The sequence below is a fragment of the Crassostrea angulata genome, chromosome 10, assembly GCF_025612915.1.
Source record: "Crassostrea angulata isolate pt1a10 chromosome 10, ASM2561291v2, whole genome shotgun sequence".
Classification (NCBI taxonomy): Eukaryota; Metazoa; Mollusca; class Bivalvia; order Ostreida; family Ostreidae; genus Magallana; species Magallana angulata.
This window is the reverse complement of record NC_069120.1, coordinates 27,585,585-27,602,077: the sequence shown is the minus strand read 5'-3', so window position 1 is coordinate 27,602,077 and position 16,493 is coordinate 27,585,585. Positions and strand designations below refer to the sequence as shown.

Genomic DNA, 16,493 nt, shown 5'->3' with positions numbered 1-16,493 from the left:
GCTCTATCTTGGGTGGCAACTTCCTTTAATGTTTCATTTTCATGTCAGATATCAAGCAAATTCCTCACCATTCTTTTTTTTCTGAACCACCTGTGTTGCAAGTCAAATACTCTGTGGGATACACATCTATTCATATCTGTGAAATAGTTAACAAATTCTCCATTAATTTTGTGCCAGGACACCTAACGAGAGCTCTGTCCATTGCCTGTGTCAAAACCTCCACTTTCTTAAATTAATCAAGGCATACCAGGACAATGTTGCCCTGTTCACTGTTGACACAAAGATGTATATGTGTCTATCTTAAACAGCAACATAAAGAGATACTTCTGTCAGGCACATTAATTTCATTTTTTTTTTATTATTTCAAATCTATAAATGTAATAACCATATTACTTATAAAGAAATGGCCATGGAACATTATTATGTCAGGTTAATTCAAAGGGCAGATTTGACAAAACTAATAATGAAGTATAAACATTTTTTCTGTGACCAATCATAGAAATATTTACTGATACATATAATAACATGTTAAGCTAACATCATTGGGATTGAGACCATTTTAAAGAGTTCATTAGACTAAGTAAAGAACATTAGAATGAAAACAATTTTGAAGGACTTTGTTCGACCATAACCTTTGACCTTGAAACTTGGTACAAGAACACTTCATACAACAGAGCTCTTTGTGAGTCAGATTTGGCCTATGGAAGAGAAAGTATGAAACCTGAGTGTATACAGAAACATTCAAAGACCCTGATATTGAATCTAAAACTTGATTCAATATCCATTCACATGTACCCTTTCTCACAAACCTGTGTGGGAAAAGTATGAGCCAGATTGGACCAAAGGAAGATAAAATGGTCCAGACACGAATTTTACAGAGGGCCATGGCCTTGACCTTAAGACTTAATTCAATGTCAATGCACACTCTATCATGAACAAACACTATGTGGGTGAAGTATGAGCCAGACTGATCCATAAGGAAAGAATTTTTTTTTCACTAGATTATTCATTGTTTGCTATGATCTTGACCTTTGACCTAGAAACTTTGATCAAGGTCAATGCAGACCCTCTAATCTAAATGCACTCTGTGGGTAACTAAGGTTAATGTCATATTGGGCCAAGGGGAGAGAAGAAAAGTTACATACAAGTGATTTTTATGGACAGAAACACAGACCTGTCTCTCCTAGGTTCCCACTGATTGGCTGGGACCACAGTTAATTTAAAAGATGATATATGATAGTAGCATTTCACATATTAAAATTATTAATTTAACATCGCAATAACCATTTTAAAATGCCAATTTTCTATGATAAGAATTTTTCTAGCATATCATATTAAATTTCAAAACTAAAATAATTCATTTGCTTTTTTGAAACTGGCTTTGTCATATTTCATTGCATAATGGCATGAAATTTCAAAACAATTTCAACACTTCAAAAGCTAAGCAAGTTTAGCGATATTTGATTCACTTTTACTTGTTGGCCAAAAAAAATACAGCTTGCTTTATGTACTCAATATAACAGAAATCTATGAATTAATGATGAAGAAATTGCACCTTGACAGGCAAAATAGCATGATCATTGTTACCATGCAATGAACCATCTACTTGTTAGCATGACAAACTCCTATTTCTCAATCGAGGGCATACACTCAAAATATTTAAAACTAGATCATATTTCAGTAATAATCCACACACAAAACAGGATAATAAGCATATAATTTCTCATTAAACGGTTATAATTCTCATTTATGCAGACCATTAAATGTCGACCTGTTTCATTTCGTTTTCAACCCCAAGATGTAATATGACGAACATTGAACAATTTACCAACATCTATTGACCTATACACAATAATTCATTTCTTTTCATTTAAAAAAAAGTCAATGATAAACATCTTACAAATGTAATTTCCCACCTACAAACTCGACTGAATCTATGAGGGGTTGTTTTCGGCGATTTCATACAGGGCAAAACAGGCATAATATATGACTTAAATTTCAAATCAATCTTCCTTCTAAAGAGATTAGAATTGGTACAAAACTCTACCATGCACTCATGACACAATATATGCAATGAGCAGCAAGTCATTTTCAGGGATTATGTTTGCTTTCAAAATTCTCCTATCAAACAGTTTACCAATAGAGATCACCTTAAAAAAAATTGATCAAATATAAAATTGAAAATTCCACATAAAACACAGGGGCTTCTAAGACTGTCAATAATCAGTCTTGCAAAACAATTTCAAAAGTTTCCCATTCAATTTTAAATGACTGTTAAAGCATTTTATGGCCTGATAAGGAATCCTAGCTATTCAGAGACATCAGGCTCAACACAATGAAATCAACTGTTTGTATTGAAATGGAGAAATGAACCCTGTGATAATGAAAAATACCGAAAATCAATCAATTTTCCATCAAATACAAAACTGAATACAAGAAGAGACAAACAGATGTTTCATCTTTTGATATTTTATTACTCATAGGTCACAGCTTTCCTTTTCATTATTGATTAATATGAAGGACAAAAACGAAGGAAAACAGAATGATTATCCCACTGTTATATACCATAATGATCACAGAGCTTGTACTTCATATATACCCTATTAAATAATTACCTCAATTCCCTTACCCTGAAATACTGTATAAAGGGGTTTTTTGTGCCCCATATATTTTCACCCTTCAACACTTGCAAACAGTTTCACCTAATCTTGAATTACACAAGACAAAGTTTTCTAAAAATAGAGGTAATTTGAGACATTTGAATGTCATGAAGGGTCATGATTTTCACAACTTTGAATCTACACTACCTGAGGATGCTTCCACACACACAAGTTCCACTTTTCTGGCCCAATGATTCTTGAGAAGATTTTTGGAAAAATTTCTCAAAATTTCCTAATTATCTCCCCTTGAAAAAAAGGCAAGATCCTTTGCCTAAGGGTGATCTGTGCCAAGTTTGGTTGAAATTGGCAAAGTAGTTCTTGAGAAGATGTTAAAAATGTAAAATGTTTATAGACAGACAGACAGACGACAAAACAAAATGTGATCAGAAAAGCCCAGGTTTCAGCTCAGGAGAGCTAAAAAGTGACTGCCCTAGGGTGGTGTTAATTTTTCATCTATATTTCATACCACAACATCTAAATTTGTTTCATTTTTAAGTAAGTCATGACAGATTTAGACTTGTAAGGTTCAAAAATAGTGAAAAACAATTTAATATGAGAAATGTGAAAGTATCATATAGCTAATGTCCATATGCATTGATTTTTATAAACAAAATGTTCTAGGCCTCTTCAATTCACCTCAGTACATGCACTATATGGCTATAAAGTGGTAGCTTTATTGTGATCTGCAGGTATTTCGCTCAAATTTTGCCTGATACACAAGAAGATATATAACATATATATACACAAACTGTTATCTGACAGATTCTCTCCTTTTACAGCACTAGGTAAGTAAAATGCCACTAAATTCATACGTCCATTGTGAACACAGCTCTTCAGCCATGACACAGAATCACCCAGTGATTGCTGCATACTGGCATAATCTATAATATACTGCTTGACCATAAATCTTGCTTCTAATAATCCATATGTCAAGAAGATACCACATACTAGCTGTTGTTCAATTTATGAACATGCATGGTTTCTCATTTAAAATTTGGCAAAAACCTCAGTTTTGTCTGTATTTATCTGTAACCTACTGAATTGTACACATTTCAATACTTCGTTTCATATTACATGTACTAAACTTATAGTGGATCAATTGTTCAGAATACATTGGCTAAAAATTGCCAGCATTGCTCAAAACCAGAATAAAGAAAAAATATGAAAATCATTTGAAATGTAAACAACACACACATTTAGTTTAATATGGACAGAAACATAATATTTTTATCATATAATCATAATCTATCTTTGAAAATTCTCACCTTGTCACAGAAAATTGGATGTACATTGTTCAGATACCACTGTATAAGTTTCAATATCACACCTGTGACTCAAAGAATACACCTTCAATCTCAAGATGATCAAGAGAATGCAGAGTGCAACATTAACTGATTTTATCTTGTCAAAGGCAAATCTCCTTTCCTCGTCATAAATTTGTGGGCTTTTTTGTAAAATTAAGTCTAGGTTCGAGGGAAATCCTGTATCTCAACAACTAATGCTTTCATTTAAAGATATAAAATACATACCATATTATCATCCCTAAAACGGGCCCATTTCTGTAAGCTCACCAAATCCAAACTTTGTCAAATTTCTGAGAAAAAGATTTAACACACGAACAACTGCATTATATTTTAATAATGTTATATCATATATTATGCTACAACTGTTGTAGTATATAGTAAATGAAATATTGGTCCTAACTGAAAGAATATAAATACTGGTATATGTACATGTATATTTTTACTCTTTCAATCCAGGGAACAATGAAAAATTTTAACAAGCATTGATAATTCTAAAATTTAAGGTATTTATGAAGTCGGTTAGAGGGATTGCCTTTTCTTTGAATCTCTTTTTCAATGATTGTTTCATTTGTATTATGAGTTTGGGTGGGTGGGGGTGGGGGGGGGGGGATTGAAGGGGGGGGGGGGGGGGGAGTATGCTGTGGGCTTACTACTATTTGATATTTAAATGCTTTTTGATTTCAAGAAGAGATTTTCCAACTCACAAAGTACAAAGCTGTTTCATCCCATTAATACTGCAGCCTTTAGGCAAGTCACAATGCAACATTCTTTTGAACACGAATAAAAATTACTAAATGTCATCCAACTATCAACAATTTTACATTAAAACCAAAGGGAAAATTCAATAAATCTGATCTCGATTTCCTTCCAGAAATGAACTGTAATAAATAAATCTTTTTCCTGTTTTTCATTAAATTGTAGAACTGTATGATTCTGATGATGATCTCCATAGAAATTAACAGTGATGATATATGCATGTCTACTTAGATAAACAAGCAGAGAGAATGGCAGAAGATTTATTCTTCCTTTACCCACTAAGCCCAGAGTAAAAAGATCAATGTGTGAATCACAGGAAGGAATGTGATATATTTGCAGGAAATTGAGACCTTTCTGAGATTTTACAATGAGATGACCCTCAAGCATCCGACTGACAGTCCTGCTTAATTAACATGCCTGGTAAATGCAATGTTATTAAAAACTTGAGTCAATGACTTCCAAATATTAACATTTGCTGTTTTTATGCCTGGCAAAGGCCAACAATTTTGACAAATTATCATAGTGTTCCAAATCCACATAAATGGACACTCAGTATGATGTTTATATCAATTAATTTATTCCGGAAACTTTTGACAATCATGCATAAACAATCTATATTTCTTTCTGTCTGATATATACAGTATTCATTTTCTATATCCAATTTCAGCTTGTTTAATGTTTTGCTTCAGGAACAACTAACAACTAAATATGAGAGAGAGAGAGAGAGAGAGAGAGAGAGAGAGAGAGAGAGAGAGAGAGAGAGAGAGAGAGAGAGAGAGAGAGAGAGAGAGAGTGCAACAATATAATATTTATTTCAGAGCAAAATTTCATTCAAATGAATTAATGGAAGTAACTGTCACATCTTTTTCAAAAGATTTTGGAAAACCTATTTTTTCTTACAATCATATTATTTCATGCAAAAATTGTTACTATTGATTTATGAAAATCATATTGTTGTAATATGCTAAGAAAAAACAATATTTATCAGAAAGCAAATCAAAATTCATCTTCTACCTGATTAGAAGTTATGTTCCTTTCCACATGTAGGAATGAAAACTCCGGCAATAATTCATTCAAAGATTGGCAAAGCTCTATCAACTGACAGGAGGTACACAATTGGAGAGGCTAACTTAAACCTCCATAAATGGCCATCTCTCAGTCAGTCAACCTAATCAGAACCATTTTCCGACACCTCTACTCCATTAAAGCAAACAGCCCAAGCCATTGAAGACTCAATTTAGTCAATTACAGACAATCTAGGTTTCTTGTTGTGAAGAAGAGATATTCTCAGATACCAGCAAGCAGGTGTTAAAAGACATAAATCGCCATCCACACGCACACGCAGCAAAGAGAAAAAGACAATTTCAATACCTGCCATACCTGAATGCAGGTATGCTTTCAGGTATTGGTAATTGGACTGACCCAATCATACCTGCTGTTAATTAAATCACACATGAATATTTCATGATGCAGGAGTCTAAGGACTGCATCAGCAATATAATTAAAGCGACCACAAAGTCTGGTGTTGGTCCACAGTGTGAAAGTCCTAGTTTGACAAGATAAGGCATTCAACATCACATTCAACACCTTCATTCAACACTGCGCTGCAACAAATCTGCATTCCAAATAATGGACATGGACAACTCTAAAATGAACCTATCACTTTCTTTGGAATATACATGCAACTTGAGTTCTGATGTGTCTTAAAAGAAAAAAAGGACCTTGGTCTAGTTTTTGCCGTCTTGGCATTTCAAATAAATCAAGTAGAAATCAAGAGAATACATATACGCAAAATGTCAAAACTTTATAAATAATATAACTTACTGTTTATATTTATGTGCAAACATCTGAATGCAGATACATCACACCAACTATAGTTTAACCAATATGCCACTTAATTGTTAAAGAAATAAGAACACATCTCTCGCCCCTCCTCTTCCAAATTAAAAAGGTCATAATACCAGTAGGTCATACATTTATTTTCTGAATTACATCATTTCTCTTGGTCACTAAATAGCATTCAGATATCAAAATTTGAATCTACCTATGACTATACGCATCCTTTAGAAGAGCTATTGCTTAGTAAATATCACTGCTGGCACATAAAAATCTAATAAAAATCAAAACGTATAAAAATGCAACTGATTTACTTGCATTCTTAATTTTTTTATACACCAGAAAAATCTTAAGTACATGTGGTGTTGACCAAGTATTATAGCTACTTCTTCATTTCAACACTAAATCACCAGCAACAAATTGTACAAGCACGCAAGTTTCTTTCAATAAAGATTGTTTGAGAAAACTGCATTGCAATACATGTACTAGTATATACAACAGTATTAAATAATTTGGCAAGCTTTGCACAACCTAACCAATGATGGCAATTATTTTCATCTAAACAATTTCTTCTGAACAAGTACCGGTAAGTTTTTTTTCCCTGCACTAATAATTTGCTTACCTGTACAACTTACTCCTTTTATTTACCAAAGTAGTGCAAAACATCCCAAGATTCTGCTGGACTGGCACAGTTCAGTGCAAACTTCAAGGATATCAGACTTGGGCATGGATAAAAAAAAAATTCTTTCTGGAATTCTTTAAACAGTCAGACTTGTATTACCTGAAGATAAGCGGTGACAAATGTAAAGGGCTCTTTCTTTTTACCAAGATATCTTAGAACAACAAGTACTTTGCAAATACATGTCTGACTTTCATACATTCAATGAACACTTCACTTCTTTATCAACAGAGGTAGCACCTAGAGTACAGACTGCTGAATTTTGATAGTCTCAATAGTGCAAATACTTCAATGTATCAATACCAACGGCCATGATTTCAAAAACAAATCTTTCTTTCAAAAGTGCGTTTTGCATACATTATACCTGAAAAAAGAAGTACCCTGTTTGTTTGCTTTCTAAATTTGTAACATCTAAAATTAGCCAGAGCTCTTACCTTAACCGTTCCTGATTTTTAAAAGATAATCACATCCTCATCGAGTGGATGATACTTGGCATCCACTACATTCAGAATTTCATATCTCTACAAAAAGTGTAAAGCAAATATTTACCCAAAATCCATATTGAAATATTATTTTCAACTTTGCTACCTAAATGTTCGATAATTGTCAAGTTATCAGACAAACACTTAGTTTTGTTCTTGACCTAGAGTTTAAAAATCAATTCAAATCAATTCCAGGTTACCTTTAAGGTAAACAATTTTAAAGCAAGTGAAATAAATTATTATTGCCTTTAATTGTCCCATTTCAAGTATATTTTTATTTAACTTTAAAACAGTACTTTTAAAAGGACAAAAAATTTAAATGGAATAAATATTGAGTTTGATTTTTTTATTATTTTCCATGTTCAAATCAATTGACAGAAATGAATGAAAATTATATTCAATTGTCATTAAAAAATTGTATTTGTATACATGTACTGATTTTGGTCGAGACTTGACTTTCAAAAAATACATAAATAAAGTCATACTGTTTCAATATGCATAACTTTCAACGTGATTATCTACATGTAACCCATAAATTCATAAAAATTATTATTGCTTAGAGTCTATAAAGACTTACCAAAAATGTTTAAATAAAAAAAATAATAAAATGTAAACTTTACTAGTTAAGTTCATATTATAAATTTGGTAACTACATTGTACTGTGGAATCATTTTTATTTGTGGGTGGTCAGCCAAAATTTTCCTAGTTCAAGGGGACGTGCATGTGTATAATTTCATTGGTAATTAGTTCATGATAAAATAATTAAGTACTGTTTCGTGGGGGCCAATTTTCGTGGATTGCTTAAATTTTACTGGGTTATATCGTGTATTCTCTAAAACCTACAAAGGAAATGTGACTTGATTACCCTAATTTATTTATTCGTGGAGGATGTTAATTCGTGGATGAGAGGTACCCATGAATTCAACGAAAATTGAGCCACCACGAAATCTAATGATTCCATAGTATTAAACAAATGTTTGCATATACATTCATGGGCAAGGGTTTTCCACAAAAGCCATGAACATTGGTCCCACATGAACAATGATGATTCCAAAGTATATGTTATTCTTCCCTTGAAATAGGAATCTCTTGCCATTCTCAGATATCCACAGGAAATATGAAACAAAAAATCATTTATATTTATAAAGCATAAAAGTCCCTTTTTGTGTATAAAAAAAAAATAAAAAAAAAATATGGTCAATTGTGCAAACAGTTCAAATGGTGCTTTTTTCATACCAGAGCTTGGGTTACTGAAAACATCCCATTCATACAGCTTCTAGCAAAATTTATGGATAATTTCCTGTCCATTTTCGTTCCATACACAATGCATTTTAGAGTGTTTTTATAATTAATTACATTCATTGACTGTGGTTTATATGACAATCGTTCAAAAAGCCAAACATTCTTGATTCAAGTAAATAACACAAAGAAATAAAAATTATACAGGTATAATGCTGCAGCGTTTTATAAATTCATAGAAATCCCAACAATATAATAATCCAGCTTCGATTCTTGTCATACATTTAAATTTAATCTCTACATGAGGACCCGCTATAGTGGTGGTTCGAACATCGACAGTGCTACATTCTAACTTTCAGTGCAATGCAATGAATGCACATCGTGTGAAGTCATTATCTCGTGTAAAAATTAAGCAATATGTAAGCCCTTTTAATGTCACTTATAAAACATAATCTAGGATTTAAATACCTGGGAAATTTTACTCTATTTCTTAACATCTAGCATCTATGACAGCCTACTTTCATGCTTTTTAGACTTTTGGCGGGAATTTTCGTTAGGAATATCACACCCGACGTCAATAAAAATAAAATTTTACTTTGTTATATTTTGTAGATAACGTTCAGTTCGTAACATCTTTTCAATATTAAAAGATCTAAATAAAACTCAATATTTTTTTAATTATCATTATTAATAATAATATTTTTTTTTTTGGAAAATGGGGTTTGGTAATATAAAACTGGTGAATCCCTTCTATGCTGTCTTTGACATGCATTTACAGGTATCAGGGTCATTTCAAGAACTCCACAATAATTTTTAAAAAATCATATCAAAGAATCATGTAGCTTAAACTAAAACAATTCTTGAATCATTACCCTTATATTTACATGTAATTTACATCATGTTACATGCAGATAGTAAAATAAAAAGAAACTGTAGAAAATGTGGCAAATTTTATTACAGTGATTTATCTTTCTTCACTTCCATACATGTATATTGTATATGGTAAGCTAATCTAAATATAAGACGAAAAAAATTAAAATGTGCATTTAAGCACATAGAAAATACAATTCAGTTCAAATCCCTGCTCCATTTACAAGTTTCTAAGTATGCCCGTTGATACAAGTAAAATATATTACAGTACAATGAATCTATTAGCATTATAAAATTATATAGAAGCTTTCATCATTTAATTTAACAAGTTCTTTGGCTAAAACACTCATCAACATTAATTTTCTCTTTTCAGAATCCTTAATTCCATTGAAAAAGTCTAATTTTCTAAAACAAAATATTAAAGTAATAGGGTCAGAGAAACTGTTTTAGTGAAGAGATTTAAGTATAAGATTTGGTCTTTCTCTTCAGTGTAAGATTTTACTTTTTGAAGTACATGTATGCCTAATTCATTATACAACATGTATATGCTGTAGATTCCATATTTAACACGAGTACTTAATTAATTCCTTTGTTTTTTATCTAATCTTGAGAAAATAAAATCATCAGCATCAAACTTCCATTATAATTTTATAAAGTTAACTGCCAGAAAAATAATATGAGACTCAGGAGTCAGGGCAATTTTACAGACTTGTATTCAAAAATTTCGGAATATAAGTGATATATTTACTGTCTTTAATCTCAAATTTGATAATTAAATACACACATATCTTGTAAGTTTGAATATGATCTTGTAGACCAATTAACTATCATTCTGGACTCATAGAGTTGGAATTTACCAAATAATGCATATACAAAATGTACAGGCAGTATTACAAATTTTATAAAAAATTCCTAATAAACAGCGACTTTTAAAATTCTTAATACACTGTACTAATGAAAAGATATAAACTTAACGATATTCAAAAAAGGCAACAACAACAAAAATAAACAAATATGACTAGCAATTTTCAATATAAAAAATCTTTGTGAACATCAACTTGGCACAAAAAAAAAATTGTTGTCTTCTATATGTATTTCTCATGATGTTGATATGACTTTGAATACATGTGATGGAAACTAGCTGTCGAATCAAGAAAATCATCCTTGAGTGCTCTTGATTTTATTTTTTCATATGTATATATGTTCAAATGCCAGCATCAATTTACAACCCCAAATAATTCTAATTAATTACAGTCAATATCACAAAGTTGTTTACAAATATCAATCTTATTGATGAACTGTTAATAAATCATATCTCTGAAGGATAGAAAAAAAACAAACAAGCATTATGATCTAAAGCTTGTCTACTAAAAAACATGTCAGATTTTTATAAAGAAAATATTTCTGGATGTTTGAGCACATAGATAAAAACATATCAATTTTAGAGTGTCTTATTACTAGGGTGCCATACTCTCAATATTTCAATTGGAATGATGTCATCATAATGAAAGATTTTTTCAGAGGGTGGATCCAATATTTCATACCGAAGCCCTTTATTGCCTGTAAAAAAAAACCATGAAATTGAAAACTTATTGTAAATGGATAAACAAATATTTTAGCAGTGATTTCTTTTCAAAGATATGTATCGTTTGTCTTCAAAATTCTTACCCAGTGCCACTAGAAAATGGTCTCTTGTGTCTTCATTTCTTACAGTGGAGGCAATGTATGCCACCGGCCAAGACCCAAAAGTACCTGACAAAAACTGATACAACACCTGTACTAGGAATGGAATGATCGATTTATCATAAACCACATCTGCAAAACAATATTATAGGTTGTTTAATTTTTTGCCTTCAAAATAACTTAGCTGCATGCACAGCTATCCACTATAGATTAAGAAGTTTAAGATCCAGTACTGCAAAAGAACACATTTTCCAAAAAAAAATTGAAATACCGGGTAATGTTTAATTGTGGTTTTTAAGGGTTTCAAGAACCATATGAATACTGCTTTGTATTTTACCTTTTAATAGAGTGCAAATTGAATTAGTAAATTCGGAGTTATTCCCCTTACCTGCAGCAAGTATGACATCTGGCTGAATCTCGCACAAATCTTTCTGATTACAGAACTCCCAATTAAACTTCATTAGTCTGATTGAATCACTGTGGTTCAGAGTGTATACATTAGAATTGTTCAGTGGTGACCAATGGGAGTTGGAGGAAAGGAAATGGTCATTACTGTTACTCACTTCCTCTTCCTGCTCTGAACCTACTTCCTGTTCATCAACTTCCCTTTCCATGGTGTCTGTTGATGACACCATGGAATTGTAGCTGATCTGCATGATTTCACAACTATCCTCCATCACCAATTCTTTGCTCACACTCAGTTGTCTTTTGATCTTTTTCAACATTTTCCTGTCTTTGCACTCACTGTTTTCCAGAAAAGTAGGACATTCCAAAGAATATTGTTCATTCAGGAAATTGATTTCAATGTTTTTCATCAGAAGGAATAAGACTTGTGGATGAAAGTCACTAAAAGTGAAGGAGTCTAGCTTACACTGTTTACATAATGCTACTCCAAGAAAACCAAGTCCACTGCCAAGCTCCAACACATTCCTGAAGAAGCACATGTTTACAAAATATTTCATCAAATCTTGAAATATTGCACCCCAAATAAAAACCTTTAGTAATACAATAATCATACATATTGAACTTTTTTTTAATATGCGTTTCGATCTAGCAAGAGATAATCATGATAAAAAGGATAATATCATTATGCATTTTGTATATATGCAGGGTGAATTTTTACTGATGTGGCTTGAGACAGTGCAGTGAGGGTAAATGGGTACATAATTGCCGTTTAAGGTATCACATGTGGTTAAAGAAGACACCTTACTTGTTTTTAAGTAGAGATTCCTGTTCAAAACACCATTCTGATAAATGCAGGGCAGCCTGAAAAAAAAATCAGTATTTAATATATACATGTATGTATATGTAAAATTCTCCATGTTAAGTCAGAATTATTCAGTTATACACATATATCTCGAATAAACATTATATAACACATATAATAATACATATAATAATAATAATAAGTACTGGTGCTCAAAATACAAAACATTTTTAACAGCTGATGATTCCATTACTTATGGCCTTTATTCATGTTAACAGATGAAGCTGCAGTTGAGTAAAATCACCCAGAATTCAGGATTTTCCACTGACGTACCTGCCAGGTGCTAAGTCCTGTAGTACCCTGTGAGATGATGTGCACAGACTCTTGGAGATTCACTATTTCCTTGTTGGGCTAGAATACACATAAGTTATATTCCTTCATAAAAAATAACAAACTACATGTACCATTAAATAGCTTTTATAAAGCCCCATGAATAAATACGGTAAATCTCATTACCTTACTAAAGCACCAATCTTATCAAATGTTATTGTGCTAAATAAAAAAATGAAATTTAATCTATAGTTTTCCAATAAGATAATATGCAGCAAGTTGCCAACCATTCTCAATTTTCAGGGGAAAAACCACCTAAAGTACATGCAGGATGGACTTCGTGAAAGAAGAATAAATGGGGAGAATGAAAGCCTGTGCTTCTCATAAATAGGAGTTTTCCCCCTCACCAAGAAGTATGACTTGTAACAGAGACTGTCCTCTTCTTCTTCCGTTTCCTGAAGAAGATCGGTGTACAACTCGTAGATCTCATCACAGAGCTCAACGTCACTGTCCTCAAGCTGAAACATGCCGTATTGATTCTAGTTGAAAAATGTTTCATTTTTTTATGAAAAGTGAAGATTTGTTAAATTTCCCTTGCCTTTCACCAAAACCTAAAACAATTTCAGGTTGTATTTAGTGTCTGTAATAAGACCCTTTTTTGAAACACAAGTGTTGAAAGATTATAGTTCAGAAACACAACCCCATTAATTGAAACTAGAATTACTTGCAAACAAATAATGCCAAGAGGGGACATTCAATTAGCTAAAAATTTAACAGTTTTATTTTTCCTTCACAAGATGTATGGATAAAATCAAACTGCAATGCATTCTTAAATGCTTACCTTTTGAATCAGGTATTTCACAAACGCCCTCCGATAGCTTAGAGATGTTGGGTACTTATTACATAGGGTGCTGGAGACAGTTGCCTCAAGCACAGCTTGTTGATCCTCAATCCCTATATTCCCAAGACAAAGGGATTTTTCCTTCAAACACAATTCACCATAAATAAGATAATATTCAAATGGAAAATAAACAATAATACCATGTACTTGACAATTCAACTTAAACATTCTCAAAAACAGTAATTGTTTGAATACCGGTGCCAGATAGCTTAGGTGGTAGAGCACCCGATTAGAGATACAAGGAGCCTGTGTTCAAATTCTGGTCTGGTCCATCATTATTTCTCCCATCCCATTACAGATGTTTATTGTACATGATATTTACAATTGTAATAGGAATGGAAGAATGAACATATAAATACAATTCAAACATATGGCTGGACTGCAAATTGAACCCGGGACCCCTGCAACTCTAGTCAGGACCTCTACCACTGAGCTACCTAGGCCAATATCCACGGTTCATATAGAATAATTTCAAGATAGTTTTTTTAAAGTTTTATAACGATATACTAGTATCAGGTTACATCATAGATATATGAAGTTAAAAATGACCTATGAAATCATGTACACCGTGACTTTAGGGGGACTTGCCAATCCCGTTAGTATATATGTCCCTGCCTATACACGACCCATGAGCACAAATATATATGTTTGGAATATACATGTATTTATCATTGTAAGACTAAATGAAAGGTTCAAACATTAATACATAACCAATTTGTTATGTACTTATGAAAACAATCTTTAAATTAAATATATCTATTTGTTAAAAAAAAAAATTCTCTACAAAGTTTCTGGCACTATATTTTTGGTCGCAGAAGCTGTTCCATGTACAAACAAATACTTCATACAAATAAAAAACAGTATGAATATAAATTAACAAATCTAAAGAAAGTGCATTTTTCTTTCAAATTAAAGATGTTCATTTGTGGTGGTCCTGGCGATAGCGGGTAAAAATTGTCTGGCTACCGCCTGAACTTGCTGACATTGGATGTTGGAATTCCCAAGCTTCGGTCCGTTACTGCGGGATAAACCGCATTTTCGCAGGACAAATAGAGTTTGAGCAAATATTACTTAATGGTACCGATGTCATACCGCTGTATCCCGATGACAAATGAGGCTGTCCTTGAGGCAATGAAACTGATTGATGAGGAGTGGGCTTACCTGTAACGCAAGCGTAACTAGTTTGAGACACCATAGTTCGATCTGGAGGAAGGCAAAGGTTCAGCACTGGACCTGGAGGACAGGGCCTCCCCATTACCGCCTGCTGATTACCAGCTACCCTGACTTCCTGCAGCTGAGGCTTATCACTCCCTAACATGCCTGCTAACATCTGGGTAATATTACTTAGCTGAGTACCCATATACCTGTCATTGGAGCCTAACTGGGACGTCACACTAGACTCTAGTGTGCTTATATCTCCCCGCAGAGCTCCAATGTCCTGACCTAGGCTATAGACCCTGCGGTTCATGGTACCGAGGTCCCCCTGTACCTGATTCACATTCCCCTGAACCTGCACAAGTTTTCCCGTATCCGGTCAACAACCCCCTCAAGGATCCGTGGTCTCTCCCAGATCAAGGCATAGAACTGTTCAAACCCCGGTGCATCATGAGACTGGTCCCCCAAAGCTCCCCGAGTCAGCGACTTCTCCTCCTACCCACACCGAGTGACATTAAACTGGGCGCTCTCCCCACAGGGCATGGGTGTACTACAAAGTTACAAACACCTGGAGCAAAACTATCTGGAGTACATTCCTGATCCCAACCAATCATCCCAGTCCCTCTTAAAACCCCGACTGCAGCCTAACCCAAGCTGTCAAGACATCTCTCCCGAACCTACCGATACTTTCTAACAAGGAGAATATAAACTCACAACTGTCTGACATGTAGCGGGTAATCCGCCATACGATGGATCAATTATTATTACACAAAGCAAAACATGCAAAAAAACAAGAAAAGCTAACCTAACTAAGTTACATCTCAAATATTCAAATACAATCCGCCAAAATATCCCGCTAAGCACCCTGCTTGCAGCCCCAATATAGGGTCTCTCCCTAATTGTTACTGTATATCGCTGGTGATGCCGCAGAGAGAAAAGTCTATGGGTATTGTATATGATGTTTATTGGCGATTACCGCCACAGATAGAATAGTTAATATATGACAAAACAGACACAGCTAGATCATCGCGCGTGTCAGCAAGTTCATGCGGTAGCCAGGCTATCGCCAGGATCACCACACCACGCGTTAGCGCAGTACTCATTTTGTCTTCAAAGCCTTCGTGTTTTAGGACCGACGACATCCAAAAATAAGCATTCACTGCTTAAATGAACATCTTTAATCATTGTTAATCTGAAAGAAAATGCATTTTCTTCAGATTTCAAAGCAAAATGAAAGGATCGTATGAATGTATAATGCATACTCCCCACTGGATCCGTCTAACAGGAACCATTTGAAAGAACTGCGTCGAAATAAGATGTAAAGTCTGTTCATTGTTTTTGTCGATACAATTACTTATGGACGTCGCCATCTTTGTAATATGATTATTGTA

General features: G+C 33.4%; 2 protein-coding genes across 5 annotated transcripts in view; both read right to left on the bottom strand.

Moving 5' to 3' along the window:
* Positions 1-9,494, bottom strand: part of LOC128167614 (ankyrin repeat and fibronectin type-III domain-containing protein 1-like) — an 87,543-nt gene extending 78,049 nt beyond the window's left edge. Inside the window, exons 1-3 of one of the 4 annotated variants that reach the window (XM_052833424.1) lie at positions 9,425-9,494; positions 7,670-7,756; positions 7,179-7,337 (exon numbers count right to left, since the gene is read on the bottom strand). The gene's annotated coding sequence lies outside the window, so the exon portion shown is untranslated. Of the gene's footprint in view, positions 1-5,734; positions 5,977-7,178; positions 7,338-7,669; positions 7,757-9,424 lie in introns of those variants that run through there. The other 3 variants (XM_052833430.1, XM_052833426.1, XM_052833427.1) reach the window with 3 other exon arrangements.
* Positions 9,495-9,891: 397 nt separating this feature from the next.
* Positions 9,892-16,493, bottom strand: LOC128167307 (protein-lysine N-methyltransferase EEF2KMT-like). The gene is made up of 8 exons (XM_052832948.1): positions 16,365-16,493; positions 13,888-14,028; positions 13,454-13,564; positions 13,050-13,127; positions 12,720-12,775; positions 11,898-12,439; positions 11,495-11,641; positions 9,892-11,386 (listed from the first exon to the last, which is right to left on the bottom strand). Exons 1-8 carry the CDS (start codon positions 16,470-16,472, stop codon positions 11,268-11,270), a joined length of 1,302 nt encoding a protein of 433 aa, XP_052688908.1. The 5' UTR covers positions 16,473-16,493; the 3' UTR covers positions 9,892-11,267.